This window comes from Sinocyclocheilus rhinocerous, unplaced genomic scaffold (genome assembly GCF_001515625.1).
Source record: "Sinocyclocheilus rhinocerous isolate Xijiao unplaced genomic scaffold, SAMN03320098_v1.1 scaffold25, whole genome shotgun sequence".
In the NCBI taxonomy this organism is placed as follows: domain Eukaryota; kingdom Metazoa; phylum Chordata; class Actinopteri; order Cypriniformes; family Cyprinidae; genus Sinocyclocheilus; species Sinocyclocheilus rhinocerous.
The window spans coordinates 922,395-944,045 of record NW_015647048.1 but is presented as its reverse complement, the minus strand read 5'-3'; the positions used below and the strand labels follow the sequence as shown (position 1 = coordinate 944,045).

The window sequence follows — 21,651 nt, the reverse complement described above, 5'->3', positions numbered from 1 at the left end:
TCTCTATGATTCAGGCGTGGCTGCACAAATACCCCCATGTCTACACCTGCTCTGTTACCACTTGTTGTGTTTTCAGTTTATGCGTAAGCCTTTTTCGTGACAACACATTACTCACTCTTTATTCTGACACACCCTTAGCAGCTAATTCTCCAGCTTGTCTAAACTCCCTGGCAAGGGAACACAGGCATGTTTGCTGGGTTTTTGGGTTGATTTAATTTTTTATTTCACTAGAGAATCATAGCAAATTGTATAATAAAAGACGTATGCATTTTCTTTGCAAGCAAGAGTGACTTTGAGAGTACCTTAAAAGCGTCAAAGTACAGAATACATCTACACACCATGCCAACGAAACATCTGTCTTACTTTCACATATACCATTCAGTGATTTGATCATTAAAACTGCACACATTCACACACCACATGCTAACTCATCAGATACTACATCAGATGACGCACACCTAATGATTTCATCAACCAACAAAGACTAAGCCATTTTCACTCTTACGCAATAACAAAAGACAGTAAACTCTTCAAGTGAATACGGTCACTTAGTATATACAAACATCAAAGACTAGAGGAGTTATAAATCATGGTTTTATCAGCCTTCTATAACAATATTCACATTTTAACCACTGTCTGGAAAGATTCCACAACTAGAGAGGGAAAAAACTACATATAATAAACACAAAAACGTGACCTTTGGGTAAGTGGCCTTAATGGGAACTTGCAATTAAATAGCATATTGTATTGCTTATTTAATGGCTTTTCAGAAAAATGTAAACAGTTATTAGTTACAGTACATAATTACAGATAACAAACAATTATGGAGCACAATACAATTCATGAAACAGCATCTGGTAAAGATCAACAGATATTGCACTTAATCAAATGTTTAATTTTTTTTATTATTTAACACCTAACCTGAGAACACAGATCAATCTTTTAAATCTGTCTTGATAGCATTGTCTTAATGCCAAGTTGGTTTTATTGTGTTCACTGTTTTACCCAAAATCCATTATAAATAAATAAATAAATACAAAAATAAATAATATTGGAATTTTATTGAAAGTCAGAACCCACAAAATATATTCTGAACTAATTCTCATTTTAAAAAGTTTTGCATTTGACAAATTTGTCAAAACCACAGCATAAATCAAACATTTTGTATTTTTAAATCAAAACTTTATCATTACTGAGCTGTTTTTTGCATAAGTAAGAACCTCCCTTTGTGACAAATAGCTGCTTTCTCTATAAAATATTTGTCTTTTTTAACCAGAGATATTTTAAAACAAATAAAGTGTAAAAAAAAAAGCAATAAAAAGCAGTGTCTGCCTTATATCACATGACTGTGTTTATGACTCATGGCTGGGATCAAAGGTTAAACACTTTAATAAAAGGGTGTGACCACTGACCAGCATCTCTTTTCTGTCATAACAGGTGAACACATTCAGTGTAAACATAACAAAACCAGTGATGGTGTCAAGGTTACAGACATAAAGTAACAAACCTGCGCAATAGTTATTTCTTGAATAAAGCATCTAACTCATTCTGTCCATGAGGACTAAATAAAATGAGCAAACCAGCAAGCAAATCATACACTTCCTAATTTGACATCAACATCCTACTGGAGTCTCCCTCTTTCCCTTTATCTGGATCATACTTGATTCCTGGAGGATTCTTTCATCTTTTGAGTTCTTGGCTAAGGATTAAAAAAAAAAAGTATTGCTATTTTTGTTTTCATGTCAGGTGTCTTCGATCAGTGAATAAAGGAGCAGTCCAACAATGAATTGAGCAAACTGAATGTGAATACAAGTAAAAACATGTCCTCCAAGCAAACCTTTAGCATGTGCACAACCACACTGCCTTCAAATCCTCAAGTTCTTTTGCTTCAAATGTTTTCTCTCTTCCGGAAACATAATTACAATAAAGACAATTCCTGTAACACTATTGGTCACCACTAGATAGCAGGCTTACTCAAATAATGCTTGTCCCTAAATATAAGTAGTTTTTGCTTCAAAATATGCACACACAAAAAAAATCATATCATTGCATACCTATCCCAGATAGCACACGTACATCTGCAAGACGTCTGTTAAAGATCGCTTCATCTGGAAAGCATCTGCTGTGTACAAACATCTGATAGACGTCTTTAAGATCTCAGTTTTACATTCATTCTAAATCCTAAACACCTTATAAACGTATATTTGACATCTGATAGGAAACGTCCTATAGACGTATTGCAGATGAGCAAACTCTCTAAAAAATACGTCTCGCAGATGTAATGCAGACGTCAAACAGACGTCTCTGTGATGTACGTGTGCAATCAGGGATATAAAACACGACCAGCAGTGCATACACTCTCCTGTACTCATCCAGAGTGAGCAAAAGGTCTGGCAGAATCACTCTGGACCCCTCACATCCAGCACACTCCCTCTTTGAACTGTTGCCATCTGGTCGACGCTACAGTGCTCTGAGCACCAGAACGGCCAGACACAGGAACAGTTTCTTCCCTCAGGCAATCCATCTCATGAACACTTAACAATAACTGTGGAACACACACTATTTATTCACTCATACACTTATTTATCTAACACACATACTCAGTCTATATTTCAATTTGCACATAATATACCTGTACATACAACTGTCTATTGTTCTATACCTGGACATACAATTGTCGATTGTCGATTTGTATATTTTTTATTCCTTATTTACTTGTTCTATTTTTTATTATCTGTGTTTTTTGTTCTGTCACTGTCATTCTGTTACACTGTGGAAGCTTCTGTCACGAAAACAAATTCCTCGTATGTGTAAACATACCTGGCAATAAAGCTCATTCTGATTCTGATTCTGATTCTGATTCTGATATTAGCGCACCTGAATTGCACATTAGAACCTTTTGAAAAGTTATACCGCCCCAGTGACAGCTTTTGTGCATTATTCTCTGAGAGTGTACCTATATCAAATTCAGAAGTTCTATGTTAAATAAATACACATTAACATTTAATTTCATCTTGTAATTTATTTTTCTATTGTCATTTAAATTGTCGTTCTGCCAGTTTGGACCGACAGATGGCAGCAGTTACAGCAAAATGAAAACAGGTCTATCATCCTCACACTAAATTATTTGATTATTAAAGAGCATAACTACTTAAATCTCTAAAATGACTGATTTTTGTCTAAAAAAAAAAAAAAAGTAGCTTATATACTCCTAAACAGAAGCTAATGAGCTTCTGAAGTTGAGCACACTGTGCTATCATCCACTGAATGAGTTGAAGGGGACTTTCAGTCGAGGTTCCGCCCTCAAGACTGTTTGGTCGGTCCCTGTCATCACCGGGGAGCGTACCGAGTGTATGCAAATTAAGATAACGAGCTTATTTGTGTCGGAAGGAGAGATTCCTGGGCTCCTGAGTGGATTATGACGCGGGTCTGAGTGTAATGTCCCGCGCGGCGCGGCGCGTCTGTGGGGCTGCGTGTACCGGGACAGGTGTGTTACCTGTGGCTGTGAATGCTGGAGATGGGCACGGATCAGCAACATGCCGATGAAACGAATTGATTTCCTTGAGCGTCGTTGTTGTTTTCCGACTAGAAGCGCGTTTGGGTAGTGGAGCGGGCCAAGCCGGTGGCTTTTGTCTATTGATTGATCGCGAATAGTTCGTGACGACTTTTAAACGGGTGAAGACACGCAAACCACTCCCTGAGCACCGGACGCCAAGCTCTCTTTCTGAGTGCAATTACGCGCATCCAAGTGTAGCTAAACGGGGACTGTGTGGTTCTGACGCATTCCCGAACCGGGCTGCAGTATGTGCGAGACGGTGATGGCCGTGTCTCAGCTGGACATCGAGCCTCATCCACCGGAGAACGGCTTCGTCACCCCCGAAAGTAATAAATCGCCCGGTTTACTTTCGCAGATCGACGGCGGCGTTTTGCCTAACGTGGGCGGATTTGGGAGATTTCAGAAACAGCTGATCGTTTTAACATGCATCCCGGCCATTTTCATTGGCTTCAGCCAGTTTTCGGACAGCTTTCTCCTGCATGAGCCTCAGCCGTGCAGCGAGCCTTCGTCCAATGTGTCGGCCGTGATGTATCGCGGCGTCGATAATGGAAGCAAATCCACTAATGAGTCATCACAGTGCATCTGCATGCAGTCAGGATGTGAACTGCAAATTGGACTAGAGCAAAATGTTGTCACCAAGGTAAGAGTGTGCGTTCAACTCGTCCGTAATAGCAGCAATATTCCCTTTGCACTCAGTTTATCAGGGACCAGGGGAGGAACTTGAGCATTTGGCTGGCAGGCGGTTTCAAGTTCATGGACGTGCATAGCAGACAAGCATGCATGGTATTAACGCAGTTAAATTTCACACTTTTTTTTTTTCATGCGAGCTCCCACATGAATGCACATGAATGTGAGTTTGTTTACAAAGCATCTAGGGTCCTGCATTACAGTGCAAAGGAACAACTCTCTACACGCATGCCACAAGGAATGGCATTGCTGACTGAGATCAATATGAGTCAAATGCCTCAACAGCTGACAAGGTGCCAGCCATCAGGGGGTGTCATGTCACTGGGTTCCCTCATGCTGACCAGATGACAAAACCACTCTTAAAAAACAAACAACAGCACCCTTTTAACCATCTGTGTCCTGCCCTTTGGCCTCCATATAGCCTGTCGGTGTATTGTGCAATAGTGAATATGGGTCAACAAACTCTGAGGGTTACACAGTAATTCTGAGCAGCCTACAGAGATAAGAGAAAGCCAGCGTAGGCCTTTTGTGTTTATCATATTAGTGACACGTTATGTCCTTCCCTGCTAATCTGGTAACTGGAGGAAGATTCCCTACTACTGTCTAGATGCTAATCATGATGAAATGTATCATGAACAAGCAGAGAGGAGCTACTTTAATACATATTTGCTTAAAATATGTTGTCTTGTGCAACATTCGTAAAAATAATGTAGGGGAAAAAAATCGTAAAAGACCCACAGACCTATAAGCAGTGCGCACACAGCCTGCAATGAGTGAATCAGCAAACTTGTACGAAAGCATCAATTTACCCATGGCTTTGTTGTTCTCTCTGAAAGGAAATCCTATAACTGTGTTGGCATGCCTTTCCAGCAGTCAAAAGTGAGCCATCTTTTTTATTTATTTAAGCTATAGTCCATATGATCCATTAGCAGGTGAAATTTATGGTTGCTGCATTCAAAAAACAACAACAACAACAAAAAAACTGGTTGCTTTAATATCACCTCCTTTGTAAAGTAAGGCAAAATGTACAGCCTGCTGTTTTTTGGGTCCGTGTCAGGGTTCTGATCACCCTGTCAGGTTTACTTAGTACATTTATCCTGTTTTTTACACATCTGCTTGCTACATAAATAAGTAAATGGATTATTAATTTGAGCTGACATTTCATTAGCTCACTTGTATTAAACTCAAAATCACAAAATGAGCACTGTTGAGGGTCTCCAGGACCACTGAACTAGATGGAGCAGGGCTGCTGGTTAAGTAGACGTCACTGCCTTTTACATTCAAGTCTGAAGTCTTGAGTACATTTTTTTAACTAATCTTTAAGTCAAAGTCATGCAGGCAGGGGCACACCAAACACTGCCTCAAGTTTGGGGTCATTCAAAAGTCTCTTCTGCTCAGCAAGGCTGCCTTTATTTGATCACAAAAATACAGTAAAATGCTAGTATTGTAAAATATTACAATTTAAAATATCTGTTTTCAATGTGAATATATGTTCAAATGTATTTTATTTTTGTGATGAAGAGCTGAATTTTCAGCATCATTACTCCAGTCTTCAGTGTCACGTGATCTTCCAGAAATCATTCTAATATGCTGATTTGGTAGTATTGAAACATTTCATGACTAAGTTTGTTATTTAAATCTTTGGCTCTCATTGCATTTAAAGAGAACTACAAGTAGTACAACAAATGAAATAATACATTTGACACCTGTAGACACTAGTTTTGTTTCTCATTTAAACTCTGTTTTAGAAATAATCTAAGTTATTATAAATCTCATACATTTGCTTAAAGCAGTGGTCTTCACTGTATTTGAGCCATTGTCTGCGGTCAAAGACACTCGCTTGTTTTCACAAAGTCCTCAGCCAAGCCGCTAATGCTTCTTTCAAACCGTTCTCCAGTGTGATCTTCGGGAAACTGAGCTGTTTCTGCCACCTGCTTATTTTATTTCAGAACTATCATTAGTAAAATGCTGCATGGATCTGTTGTTCAGGTTGACCACACATGTGTGATTGTCGTATTATTTCACGTGCTTTAGCTCTAATTCAACACATGCTTTGCATTTCTCATGCAATTCATGGATAGCGACTGATGGCTATTGCTGTTTTTTGTTGAGTGTTTGTTTCAGTCTTTGGAAGCTGACTTTACTGACTGTATCTGCTGGCACCGTGTTTTTGCATAAATGATAAGTGATTGTGTCGGAGTGACGCTTGCAAATGCCGGAATGATCAATATTTTTTCAGTTAGGTTAGGTTGGCTTTGAGGTGTGCTTTTGTTTGTTGTCATACACTGATCATATAGGTTTTTTATGGCTGTGTCAAATTACCCAAATCATACCCATAATCATAGTGATCCTATCCTCTTTTCTGTATCCCAAACTGCTGATGTACAATTGCTTTTGGCAACAATGTATTATCGTACCCTGCATTCATATTTTCTGTTCTAATGGTCGTGCATTTTGTACAGCTTAAATAGAAAGGTCATATCTTGTGTGGGGAAAGTCAGTACTGCCCTTCATATACATTAAGTGCTTAACATTAGAATCCGGTGCAAATTGGTCAAAAATTGGCATCATTCACCTCAGTAAACTGGTTTGGTTTAGTTATAAGCACCAAAGTTCATAGTACCCAGTAGAGGTCGACCGATGTATCGGTTTTGCCGATTAATCGGCACCGATAGTTTTTTGCTGGAACTATCGGTTATCGGCAAAAATCCATGCCGATAGTTTTCTGGGTTGCGTCGGTTGCTGGAACGGCTGAGAAGGGTCTGCTGTCACAGTGTGGTCCAACCTAGCTATCGGTATCGGCAAAATCCACTATCGGTCGACCTCTAGTACCCAGTGCTGAGTGGTAACGGATTACTTGTAATCTAGATTACGTAATCAGGGAGAGCGGCCTCTAGTGGTTGAAATCACTGACAGCACGTGCTATTTGTTTAGACACGTGATACTGCACGCTGCACAGAGCGGGAAACTTCGGACACGGATTTAAATGCAGCCGACAGAAAATCCTGCCGCGCCATTCACATAGTTTTCCATTAAATTACATTATATTTGTCCCGAATTGTTGTTAATGCTTCATTTATAGAGCTATAATATAGATCGTACTTTCTCTTTTCGTTTGCTCCGTTTTTTAAACACCGAACTTCAAACTCATCTAATCGTGCTTTCTCTTTTCGTTTGCTCCGTTTTTTAAACACCAAACTTCAAACTCATCTATGCCTCACTGTTCGTTCATTCTTGAAGTAAACTTGTGTCCGTTTGGTGATTAAATAAACTGTTTTAGACCGCTGCTCGAGCTGAACGCGACGCGTCCAGAGTGTGTGTGTCTATCGGTTAATTAATCGGTATCGGCCAGTGTGGTCCAACCTAGCTATCGGTATCGGCAAAATCCACTATCGGTCGACCTCTAGTACCCAGTGCTGAGTGGTAACGGATTACTTGTAATCTAGATTACGTAATCAGGTTCCAAAAATTAAGTACTTATAATTAGATTATATTACATTTTAAAATGCTCGTAATCAGACTACAGTTACTTTTTTTATTGATTACATATTATACACATAGTCACATGACGTGCAGGTAAACAGGAATAATATTTCATATTTTTTATTAAGTGTTTTATTTTGATTGTTGTAATTGTAATTTCACGTTTGTATGATTTCAATATTAGCTTTTAATTAAACTCACAAACCCCTGCAGTTCCTTCACGAGCCCCAGTTTGGGAATCTTTGATGTAATAATGTTTAATGCACTTTGTGTTGTTAATAGCAATGAATGGAATTGTCTTTCTCTGTGTATTTTTATATCAATATCGTACGAGATTATTCTATTTAAATCAATGTGATAAACAAGTTAGGTCAAAAGTAATCAAAGTAGTCTGATTGTAATACCTGCATGTGTAATGTAATGGATTATGTTGCTAACTACAATTTTTGTCATGTCATTTGGAATCAGTAACAGACTACAATTTGTAAGTAGTCTACCCAGCACTGATCGTATACCATCATGCAAAGATCAAGATGTCTCACAAAGTCTCATTGGGTCAATGAGATAGATTAATAATGAAATGCTGACTGTTAACACACTAAAGTACAGCTCGCTATCAGCAAACTCAGCAACTCAGTGTGCATTTGCACCATAATTAAATGCACATCATTAAACTCTCACTCGATCTCACAGTCAATCTTGGTGCAGCCCTAACGAGAAGCAGGACTTCTGGGACAGTTTACTTCATGCAGATGAGACCGATTTTGACATGTTTGCTCACAGTTTCACGTGAGCAAGGCATGATAATGACCCAAAACAAGCAAGTGAATCTGCAAAGGAATAGCTCAGAATAAAGAAATGGTTGACTCCTCGACGCAGTGTTCAGGAATAAGATCTGTAGTCTTCTGCCCTGTGAAAGAGAGAATCTCTATGACTGAGGTCAGGAAGTCGGAAAAGTCCCTGAAAAATAGTCCTTGTTCTTCTCCTCTGATCTCCTCAGACAGCCTCCGAAAGTCATTTTCCATCGGGAGAGCCCTTTCAGATTTTGAGGACCGTTCTAATTGCATTGGAGGCCCCACAGGCTTTTATTTTAATAAGATGAGGTGAAATGAATAGGAGAATATCATCACTGAGAGAATCGTGCACATTTGGCTCTAATGTTGCATTCTGATGACAAGGTCAGGATTAGAGCTTGAAGGGTTTTGATCCAATAGCAAGAGTGTAAATAGGATCAAATTGAATCTTGATGAATGGCACTGCTCGGCATTTTTGATGAAGCTGATTTCACTGTCTGTCTTAATCAGGGCAGGATAAAAAATACTGTAGGTGCTGCTGATCTACTGTACCTGAAACTTTTTTTTTTTTTTTTTCATTTACTGAAAATAATAATGAGCTGAGTGTAACATTCAAGCCATCCATAACTCGTATAGGCCCGTGAATGATTGTGTAATCAAGTATATTATATGGAATTAAAGAATTGTTTGGATAACAGGAGCAAAGATGCTGTTAGTGTTGCCAAATTTTGATCGGATTAGCAGCTGTTTGATTAAATTACTTCTAGAATGTGCAAATGAGACTTGAGGCTTGACCTTAACATATTCATTTTAATTATGTAACAGCAAGCACTGTGTGAACATATTGTTCTAAATCTTGACTAAAGTAATTTTGTGTGTGTGTGTAAATATTGTAAAAAAAATTAGAAGTTGAGAACCCCAAAATTGAGGCAACCAGCTTTAGGACTTTTATTGAGTTTAACTTATGAGTAAAAAAAATGGACCTAACAATTAAAGGTGGTCTGTGTTTTCATCAAACACACTTTTAAGTTGTATGAACGAAACATTTTTGTTTGCACCGATTTAGTTGTTCGTGTGAAAAGTGCTTAAGAAAATTCCACAAAGTAATTATTTATGTCTGCCATTTTGAAAGATCTGTGCTTTCCGAAGGATCTTTCCAAACTGAGGCAAGTAATAAACTGGAATAAAAGCTTTTATGCACAAAGCTGCTGATTATGATAGTCATGGCTTAAAACAAAATCTGACCAATTACACCAAGCAGTTTAGTCAAATATTGAATGTTTAAGAGCTTGTCTATCAATGTGCCTGATCAAAAATAGATTTTTATTTTTTCTGAAGAAAATATGAATAGTGCTTGTCCATGCAAAACTGCAGTGCTATTGGGTGGATGTGAGGGGAATAATGGTGAAATTGGGTTTATGGTACTGATCTATATCTATATGTCTCGGTGCTGCCATAGTGTAATCCCACAAATAATAGGAAATGATCTAATTCAAATGAATTAACATTACCCATAGCCTGCCTGTGGAATAGTATAGAACATAGTATAGAATAGAATGCCTTTGTTGTAATAAAAAAGGATGAGGACATTGAAGATCTCAATGTTTAGTACAGCATAGTAGTGACAAAGTACATGTAGTACCTTGAGTCGGAATGAACCCCGAACAATGTTTAAGAGCTTGTCTATCAATGTGCTCAATCAAAAATAGATTTTTATTTTTTCTGAAGAAAATATGAATAGTGCTTGTCCATGCAAAACTGCAGTGCTATTGGGTGGATGTGAGGGGAATAATGGTGAAATTGGGTTTATGGTACTGATCTATATCTATATCTATGTCTCTGTGCTGCCATAGTGTAATCCCACAAATAATAGGAAATGATCTAATTCAAATGAATTAACATTACCCATAGCCTGCCTGTAGAACAGTATAGAACATAGTATAGAATAGAATGCCTTTGTTGTAATAAAAAAGGATGAGGACATTGAAGATCTCAATGTTTATTACAGCATATAGTGACAAAGTACATGTAGTACCTTGAGTCGGAATGAACCCCGAACATCCTCAAACCTTTTATACACTTACAGTTTACTACCATTAATGTAAATGAAGTTGCTCTTCTGTGGTAACAGCTGTGCTCTGTATGTTACACCCCATTGTCTGAGATAGTTCTCTGTGTCCCATTCCTGTTCTACAGTTGGTCACCATTTGCTCAGGATGTGATCATCCCAAATGATCTAGAAACAACATAACTGTTGACTTTCTTCTTCTGTATAATAATTAAGCCATTTTGGGAAATGAGCATGATCAAGCATCTACTGTGGAGTGGAATCTGGGTCGGGGCAGACTACAGTTTCTTACATTGCCATTGCACATTTGATGTAGAATGAGGGAATGGTGATAGTGGGACAGTGTTTTATAGTGTTCAGTTCGTGTGGCTTTTTAGGCCCTGCGGTGTTTCCCAGATGGCAGCAAAGACAAAAGATGATGACGGGGTGAGTTGCATTCTTCAGAATGCTGCTGGTTCTACGGAACTTCCTACATATTGTATCAACTGGATTTTGTCTTTGTGTATTGTTCGTTATCATAGATTTTCTGATGTAAACATATTAATTGCAAAGTGAGCTTTTACTAAACCAGCTGTCAAGGCTAGATGACCATTGTAACGTGACGCCGATCGAGTGGGCTTTTTTGTTTGTTTGAGCTCTGATGGACATGGAAATGTGAGCTTTAGTTTTCTGCAGACACATTTGCACACATGCAGCGTCCACCCACACACGTTGTATTTACCCAGCTGTCCGGCCTGAAGTTGTTGAACTGTTCCTTTATCAGCTGGAGTGTAACGTGACGCCGATCGAGTGGGCTTTTTTGTTTGTTTGAGCTCTGATGGACATGGAAATGTGAGCTTTAGTTTGCTGCAGACACATTTGCACACATGCAGCGTATGCGTCCACCCACACACGTTGTATTTACCCAGCTGTCCGGCCTGAAGTTGTTGAACTGTTCCTTTATCAGCTGGAGCGACTTGATCTTTTAGACAGAAACACAAGGTGCTTATTCACAGATTTTCATTCAGACTTATGAGCTGGACTCAAATGACCTTGAAGAAGAGTTTGACAGAATATGCATAACTGAAAGTGTCTTTGTAAATACAGAATTTAGAGAAACTTAACCAATAACTCCGCCTATTTGGGATTTTACTTATACCTACTGACAGTATAGAGTGCTGCAGGTGTGACGTCAGAACACGTAAGACTAATTCGCCGCTGGCTCCTTCAAGATTTTCCAATGGGGTTTTTGAATTGATGAGTAAAATAAAGCCTTTGGTAAACATAACTCGAAGATACTTTGACGTTTTGTTCTACGACGTAAACCGCACACACTCACACCCCAAATTGTCTTTGTCTTAGAAACATACATTTTCAAAAATAAACAGAACTGCTTCAAAATTTGTGTTTTCGGTATGGATTCAGTGCAGTTCACATTGTAGAACAAACCGTCAAAGTATCTTCAAGTTATGCTTACCATAGGTTTTATTTTATTCATCAATTCAAAAACCCCATTGTAAAAACCCATATGAAAATCGCAAAAAATGCTGGGTTGTTTCAACCCAACTTTGGGTCAAATTTTTTAACCCAAAAGTTGGGTTAGTCCATATTTGACCCAAAGTTGGGTTGAAACAACCCAGCATTTTTTAGAGTGAAGGAACCAGAGGCGAATTAGACTTACGTGTTCTGACGTCATAGTACCTGCACCAATATATTTTTCATGCTGTTGTTTGCAGACAGTATGTCTAAAAATAGAAAATGGATATTATTGTTATTACAAGTGGACAAGAAAGTTTTGTTCTTCATGTATATGTGTGTGTGCAGAAAACATCAATGTTCCCTTCTGGTATTCTCATATAGAAATGATAACAACTATTTTAATAATTGCTTAATTTGTTAAAGATTTATTGTATTTTAAAAGGGAATTTTTTACTGACTATTTCTGACAGCTCTTGTTGGCTATAAAGATTTATTTGCGCGTTTACAGTAATTCATCTCACTAAATGCTTTCTCATTGCACTGTTGTACTATGAGATTTGTACTGTGGTGAAGTAACACATCATTACAAACAAAAGACAATGGGCCCTTTTTGCCCTCTTTCTGGTTTCACCAGCAAATACAATTCACCCTGCACACAGTCTCTCTCGCTCTCTCTCGCTCTCTCTCTCTCTCTCTCTCATTGCTCTTTCTTTCTCTTGCTCTCTTGAAGACAGAGTTATGCACAAGGGCACACATTTCCAATCCCACATGCAGTGCAACTGTCCAAATGCCTGAATGATCCCCTTATCTTTGTCTTTAAACAATACAGCAAATTAAACTTGATTTTAATGTTGTTGTTTTTTATGTTTTCTGAAGGAACCCAGATAGCACAGGTACGTCTGCGAGATGTCTGTTAAAGATTGCTTCATCTGGAAAGCATCTGCTGTGTACAAACATCTGATAGACCTCTTTAAGATCTCAGTTTTACATTCCTTCTAAATCATAAACATCTTAAAGACATTTTCTAAATGTCTATTTGACATCTGATAGGAAACGTCCTATAGACGTATTGCAGATGTAAATGCAGACGTCAAATAGACGTCTCCGTGATGTACGTTTGCTGTCAGGGAATTGAGTAACTGTGCAAACCGTGTGGTTGTCAGAACATTGCTTCTGTATGCAGGTACAGTACGTACAGTGAGCATGTTTACATGCACACCAATATGCTGAAAAATACCAAAGAAATGCCATTTTACTGGTTTACATGCAAACCAATCAGGTGAGTAAGAAGTAGCTCAATAGATACACCTGTGACTATACATTTTAAAGGGGTCATATGATGCTATTTTAAAGATTATTATTTTGTGTATTTGGTGTAACAGAATATGTTGACATGCTTTAATGTTCAAAAAACACAATAATTTGCAAATACTGTACATTATTGTAGGTCCTCTATGCCCCGCCTCTCTCAAATGCTTCGTTTTCTACAAAGTCCCTCCTTCCGACACAAAACTCTGCATTTGAACAGTCAATAGCAAATACTTAAACTAGTAACAAAACATACTTACAGTCGCTGATTCAGAAGCGCCAGATTGTCATAGCAAAGTCGGAATTGACCCTTTTTGTTTTTTTTTTTAGAAATAGCCTTTTTGCACATCCAGCCTTGTACTCTTCTAGGTTCATAAAATGCGTTGCACAAATTCGAACATCTGGGTTGTGCTGTTCTGTTGTAAATAAATCTTAACCAATGATTCCTAATTGCATCTACTTCCGGAAGGCCAAATAAAGCGCTTTTGCTTTCGCACTGAAATACACAGCGTCTTCCTGACATGCTGCATCAACACGACTGCTGTTCCTGAAACCACACCTTCTTTCTTTGCGTGCACATTTGGGCTGCATTACGCTAACATTTCCACATATTGACGTAGATATGTGGGCGTGTTAGAACGAGCCGTTTTAGGTAGGTGTGGCTGACTCTTAACTTTTATAAAGAATATCTCTTTGGATTTGAGACTTTAGTCTTTGCAACTTTACAGATCTTCTTTATGCACCAAGAGCTTGTAACACTCCAAAGAGAAAGGAAAACTTGAAATCGCATCATATGACCCCTTTAAGGATCTAACTATCTATTTTTTTCTGTTTATGATCACATCACTGTTTTAAAGACAGAGCCGTTTGGTCTGTTTCATCTCTTAAGCCTGGAATACGCTACATGATTTTTGCCCTGATTCCCCGATTTACAGTCTGGAGAAGTCGACGAAAGTTGCAAAAGTCAGAGCCAGTGTACAGATTTGAGTTGACAGATTCCATAGAAAATCGCGTAGTGTGTGATGGTCACAGACTCTGATTCCATCCAGTTGGAGGAGATCAAACATGTTTGATATTTCAGCAGATTTTAGAACACGCGTCTCCTAGCAACAGTGTGCACGTTTCTGCATGAATTTGTTGTGATCGGAACAACTTGAAAGTCTGGTGTGTAAATGATCCTCAGTTGTTTAGTGTACGATGCCCAGTTTTTCTTTGCCACTATTTACAAAGTCCGTAAGTGTATTAAAAATGTTCTGATTTAAAAAATCATGAAGTGTATTCCAGCCATTAGATAAAATGGAAATGTTATGCAGTGTGTGAAGTTATTTGAAAGCTTGTACTTTTAATGTATTCCTGTGTGGTGGGTAGAAGTATGGTCATAATCTGGCGGGGGTGTCAGATTTCGGCACCAAACTGGTCCATTACTCCAGATGATCCAGATGATGACTTTAGAGGAATGGAAGCTCTCTCTGAGCAGCTAAAGAGCATGTGAAGATCAAACGCTTCTGTTCTAGAGCGCGGGGCATCTGTGGTGTTTAGTTCACGCCAAAGTCATGCAAAACTTTATAATCAAGGATTAATCTATGTTATGTATGAATGCAAGTAGTGTTGGGCAATATGCTCCATAGTCATATCGTCCTATTGTCAGCCTGTGAGATCGCCGACACACGATATTATCATTGTAATTTATTTAATTGTTTATTTACTTAGTTTCATAACCGCAGAGTGAACCAACTCCAGGGTACGGCTAAAAGCAGCCTAATGTTACTGTAATCTATTAACTAAATATACAAAATAGGCCTATATTTAATATGACTGGATTTGTATTTAACATGATAATTTGGTAACACTTTATTTTAGGGTCTAGGGTTTAGTTATATCATATATCATATCATATCATATTATATTGGACTCCAGTGTGAATGTAAAGTGGATGAAGATTAAAGCTAACAAAAAGAGAACAAAACAAGAAAGAGAAAAATCATATGTGATCATTTTCACAGCATTAAAAGTAAATTATAAAAATGTACAGGTAAAATATAAAAAATAATAATGTGATAGACTTACAATGTAAGTGACAAAATAAATAACAAAATACAATATCTGTCAATCTATAAAATATGTGACTATATGTGATTTGTCTGTGGTCTTCAAGTAGTCCATGATATTTTTATAAGATTTATGTTTATTTATTATCACAATGGTTAGTAGCATGCATAGTCTTTAGCATCACAAATGATATATTTCTGCCTCATGTGATCAGAATCCAATCTGGATTGCAAACAGGCAGAAACATTTGTGTTTTGAGCTGAGAAAATGGTTTTAAATGTTGATGTTAGCTGCTAGCAAGGTATTTGAAAATGGGGAATGACCCTCGGTAGAATTGATCATTTCTACAGTTGTAAGTCGCTTTGGATAAAAGCGTCTGCTAAATGAATTGATGTAAATGTACAGTCCAGAATGGTGAATTTTGGTCTCTGCATCATGATCTCACCCTCATAATATAATCGCGAGTCGCTCACTTTCATTACACACTCTCTCTGTCACGCGAGTGTGTGTCTCGCTTCCTCTGCTTTCAATCCCGCTCTCATTTTGTTCTATAAAGTAATAAATACTGTTCAAGCGAGGACTGTGTCTCACACTGCTAGTCTGTTGCTAGGCAGAAACTATGCGGCAGTCTCTGTCTCTCGGCCTTGAATTTTCTCACTGGCACTGATTCTCTTCTGCTTGCCTTTTCTTTCCTCATTCACATAGCTGTGTGCAAGAAACACTCAGAAAGCGTGGCTGTTCAAGCATACAAACCTTCATATACTTACATTATAATTTTGTCAGGTCATCTCATGGGAAATCACTTCAGCATTCTCAGACTCGGCCTTGTTTAAGGTCACTGTAATAATCTTTTATAAACGGATGTCTTTCTCTCAAATACAGTTTGAAGAGGTCGGCTGTTTTGTAATGTAATGTTAATTTTCTAATGTAAAACAGCCCTTATTACTTCCCTTTAATTTTCCATGACGGTAGTTTACACCAAAATATAATAGTGACTGCCGTTGTGTGTACTGTAAATACTGTAAAATCATAATCAGGACTTTCCACTAATAGGGTACAAAACAAAGTTTGAAAAAAGAGTTTGTGTTTCCTTATTTCTTAATAAACACCAAGTGCACAGAGGAATTAAATATATGAATAAAGTCATAGGTTGAAACCGGGTCCTTAAAAAGTCTAGTTTGAAGGTTATAAGTCTTAAAGGGACAGTTCACCCAAAAATTCTGTCATTGTTTACTTAACCTCCATTTGTTCTGAACCTCTGTGAGTTTCTTTATTCTGTTGAACACAAAAGAAGATATTGTGAAGAATGTTTGTACCCAAACAGCTGATGGTAGCCAGTGACTTCCATGGTATTTTTTTCTCTACTATGGAAGTCAATGGCTACCGTCAACTGTTTGATTACTTGAGGGTGAGTGAATGATGACAGAATTTTCATTTTTGGGTGAACTGTCCCTTTTAATACTTTAAATGGTACAACATGTGTCTTAATTATTATTTTAAGTGGTATTACATTTGAGGACGGAAAAACAGGATTTGTATTATGGTCTAATGTGATGATTAAACTTAAAATAAGCAATAATTAAATTAATAGGAGCGCTGCATGTTCAAAGTCAAAACGTGCAAATTTTGACAGCCTTGCGGTTTCAGACCAATTTGCGGTTATTGAATGATGCTCATTTATGTTTTTGAATGAGCTGGGAGTAGTAGGGCACACATTTCAAAATAAAAGTCTCCGTGTATTTCTGGCTTATTCTTCCTTCCTTCCTTCCTTCCCTTCCCTTCCCTTGTTATTGGTTACACAATAAACTGTATGTAAACTCTGGTAGCTTCTCTATGGGCCCCCTGTCAATATATAGATTTTGTGATTATCGCCACAATAATCTGGTTATTGCTTTTCTTTACACATTATTATGAGCAAAATCCAGTATTGGTTGACCTCTCTAATTTGTGTATATTGATGTATTAGACAATAAACCATTTTCAAAACATATTTATATATTGAATAAAATGTGTCTTGAGTATTTTAAACTCACTTAACCAGTATTAAGTCAAATAGTATTATAAGTACTAATTTAAGTTGTTGAATGTGTGCTGCAGCTTGTTGAATTAAGTAAGAATCTGAAATGCATTATTTACTGTATAGTTTTGTTCTGGACATACAGTATGCATTTTATTTATCATAAGTTGGATACCCTGTGATATATATATATATATGTATATGTATGTGTGTGTGTACGAATGATATGTCTATTTTTAATGCTGTAAAAAAAAATGCTGCAGCTTGTTGAATTAAGTAAGAATCTGAAATGCATTATTTACTGTATAGTTTTGTTCTGGACATACAGTATGCATTTTATTTATCATAAGTTGGATACCCTGTGATATATATATATGTATATGTATGTGTGTGTGTACGAATGATATGTCTATTTTTAATGCTGTAAAAAAATTTTTTTTTACTGTAGTAAGTATGGTATCTTATTAGAAAAAATTACCATGGTAAAATTTTTGTTTTAAATCAAAGATATTAAATCACAGTGTTTTAAAATTAGATTTCTGTCTTAATGCAGTCCATAAATATTTTTTTCTCTTTCAATCCGTACAAAATATTTATCCGTGATAATAAGCTGAAATATGCTTATGTAAGCAGTGTGTTTGTCAGGTTAGGTTTTTGTCCGAATGTTGTTAAAGAAACTTAGATTGACTTGCCTGATTAAATAATGGTGAAAAAGCGTTTCTGTATGACTAGTTTGTGGGTAAGTTTGGCAGCTGACATGGATCTGAGAGCGTGAGTGATACTGAAGCATGTGACGGGTGCGGCTCAATCATCACACAATAGAGGAAACAGATCCTGTGGCAGTTTCAGTCAGTGTCTGTACAGCAGGGGAAACCCAGGAAACCTTAGAAACCCTGATTAGAATACAATATAACTCAATTCAACTAGCAGGTTGTATTTTGTTCCTTTTAGAAAATTAAATGCAAGTTCTTTCCGCCTAAGTTTAGTCTGTTTTATTTCTTTGTTTGTCCTGAAGTGTTTGTTCTGCATAATAGATTATATAATAGTGTTTTTTTTTTTTTTTGGTGCTGTGATAGAACATTTTTACAGCTTAAAGTGCAAAAAGTGCAAATTTTTCAGGGTTTGATAGAGTTTTGATTGCCAGTGGTTTTCAGATAGAAAAAGGGGAAATGGTGTAAAGCATGATTTTTTTTTAACTGCTTTATGAGCATTTATGTGAACACTTACTGGACTGAAGAAACCTTACTTGATTATACATAATTTTTAGAAATATCATGTTCAGACGAGTCTCAACTATGATCATCAGGCTTCTGAGGAATGTTTATTTGTCCATCTCTTAGTTATCACTGCATCGCATTGCATTATATGTTTTGAAACTATAAAGCTTTGATCTTTTTTTTTTTTTCAACTTAATAAAGCATAATAATAGAGTGACGACTGATACTTATATAATTTATATGCAAGTAGTCAGTGTTATAAAAGCTCATTAATTTAAATTACAAGCTATCAGATTTTCATCTTTTTGACCAAATAAATAACATCTGCACCAAATTTGGGCCTCTGAATAAAAGTGTTTTTGTGTTTGTTTTTCCTCCTCAAATGTGAGCTCCGTATTCTCAGTATATAGGCCACAAACTCCTAATGTATCAAATATGATAGAAAACATAAAACACGTGCAGATTTTCCCAATATTTTGTTTAAAGCTTCAGCTGTTCCATAAACAAAAACTCTCAGAAAAAAAGGTACAAAAGCTGTCAGTACCCTTTAAAAATGTACTCCCAAGGTGCACATTAAAAAGATACATGCAGTATTAGTTCCTAAAGTGAAAAGGTGCTGCCCCAGTGACAGCTTTTGTACCTTTATTTCTGAGAGTGCACCTACAACACCCTAGCATCATGATAGCAAATTCTATATGGACAAATCTCACATTTTTCTGTGAAAATGAAAATAATCGGAACCGCTTTGCTGAAATCACATGCCCAGCCAAATGCTCACCTTATCGTGGAAACCCCTCATTATGAAGCACTTCCTGTTGAGTTCACAATAGATGCCAAATGCACCTGTGAAATTTCCCTTTTGTGTGATGCTGCATCCGTAAGGACAGTATAACATCTCAAACCCCATAATCACGGTTGTTCGTTTAAAACAGGGGTTTTCGAGCCGTTCTGTTCTCAGCACTGCAGAGTTTGGATGTTTCCCTTATTGGACACATACAGCTCAGGTCATGGAGTACACTTCTGGTCAGCTGATGTTAAATAAGGGAGACGTTCAAAATGAGCAGTGCTGGGGAGACTCCAGGAACGGATTGGGAAATCCTGGTTTAGAAAAACAAATTCATGTGTGTCACCAAATGGCACATTTAATAATTCTGTTCTTTCATATGGTGACAGAAAAGATTGAAATATGCAATATAGTAATAATAAGGCATCTGCCTTTCTATCCCATCTTTCTGTCCCAACAGTGGAACCTAGTGGGTGACTCTGCCTGGATGGTTCATATTGCCAAATTCTCCCTGTTGGTGGGCTCCATCTTTGGATACTTGGTGTTGGGAGTTTTGGCAGATAGGTGAGTGTGTCTAAAAATGCCTTACTTTCCCACATTTCCTGAATCAGAACCAATCATGTCACTCATTTTATACCTTTTACACAGAACTAGAATATAAATATATAGCATCATATGAATGATGAATGGCTGTAAAGGAAAGGTTGTGCGGAAAGCCTTTATATGGAAATGTTTTGGGTGTGTTTTCTGCAAATGATTAACCTCGGTCACAGAATTGTTTAGTGAGAAGTTCTCTTAAAGGGGTCATATGATGTTGCTAAAAAGAACATTAATTTGTATATGTGATGTAGACATGTGGGGGCGTGTTAGAACGAGCCGTTTTAGGTAGGTGTCGCTGACTCTTAACTTTTATAAAGAATATCTCTTTGGATTTGAGACTTTAGTCTTTGTAACTTTACAGATCTTCTTTATGCACCAAGAGCTTGTAACACTCCAAAGAGAAAGGGAAAATTTAAATCGCATCATATGACCCCTTTAAGCGTATGAATACAAATAAACCACCCCGTTATTACTGAACGAGTCCTATTGTTTGTGCCGAGCACAATGTGTTTTGTGTCATGAGTTATTTGCTGCCAAGAGCATGAAATCAAGTCAGTTTTCCTATTCAGCATAAGTCATGCTTATAATGTTATTGGGCCTATGCAGTTCATGATAATGTTAATGCATTTCAGTTGTAGCATTTTTTTGAAGGGATCGTTTTGAACTTGTTTGCAATTTTCTCTTTTAGTGATCTGAAAAAACTTTTTTTTTGGGGTGACCTATCACTTTAAGGACTTTTGTACAATAAGCAATGCTACTGTGTTGACTCACTTGATGTCGTAATTTAATATGACACATATAATATAAATTAAAAACCACTGGTATAAACCATTTTGTAAATCGGCCTTGTTTTGTCTTTTCTAACACTCAGGTTTGGAAGGCACCCGGTCCTGATCCTGTCCGTCATCTTTATGTTAGTTTTCGGCATTATGGTGGCCTTCTCCGTCAACGTCCCAATGTTCAGCACCCTGCGCTTCTTTGAGGGCTTTTGCTTAGCTGGAATCACACTCTCGCTCTATGCACTGAGTAAGTATAATGTCTGAGTTTAAACAGCTTTGGTCCAGAAGACAACACACCTTTACATTTACTGAGGCGTTATCCTTCATTCTTTGTGCAATATTCCACTATTAGAACTGTAACATTTGTTTCAAGGGAATACATTTACTTACAATTGCAAAACAAATCAAAAATATATACACATCCACATTAAATATACACATATTACACCATGCACAATATGTACGATAACAGACAGAATGCTAAATTTGTAGTAACAGTTAGCATTAATAACCTGTCTTTGCATATCGGCGTTACAGTTCACCGCTTGATGCAATTAGCTCGAGTCTCTTTATCTTTTTACTGTGGTCACAGGTGTTACAAATACCCTGAACGGTCCTCTTCATAATGTGAGTCTTGTTTTGGGAAGCACTGAAAAGGATCAGGGTGTGTATGTGTACAAAACATTGGGTTTGTGGATGGAGAAAGAGAAGCGCTGTAATGCAGCATTTCATCCAGATCTTGCTTTGTGAAAGTCACATGATGCTGAACACACTCAGTGGTGTTTGTCCGAATGATCTTCATCAGAAAGTCATTGCTGCTGTAGAGGAAAGGCTGAGGATGGTGTGTTTTT

At 37.4% G+C, this 21,651-nt stretch overlaps 1 protein-coding gene across 1 annotated transcript in view; it reads left to right on the top strand.

Annotated features, from left to right (window-relative positions):
* Positions 1-3,325: 3,325 nt before the first annotated feature.
* Positions 3,326-21,651, top strand: part of LOC107708605 (solute carrier family 22 member 23-like) — a 47,786-nt gene continuing 29,460 nt past the window's right edge. Inside the window, exons 1-3 of the mRNA XM_016512878.1 lie at positions 3,326-4,196; positions 19,882-19,985; positions 20,893-21,047. Of these exons, the coding sequence (XP_016368364.1) occupies positions 3,804-4,196; positions 19,882-19,985; positions 20,893-21,047 (652 nt within the window). The 5' untranslated portion in view covers positions 3,326-3,803. The remainder of the gene's footprint in view (positions 4,197-19,881; positions 19,986-20,892; positions 21,048-21,651) is intronic.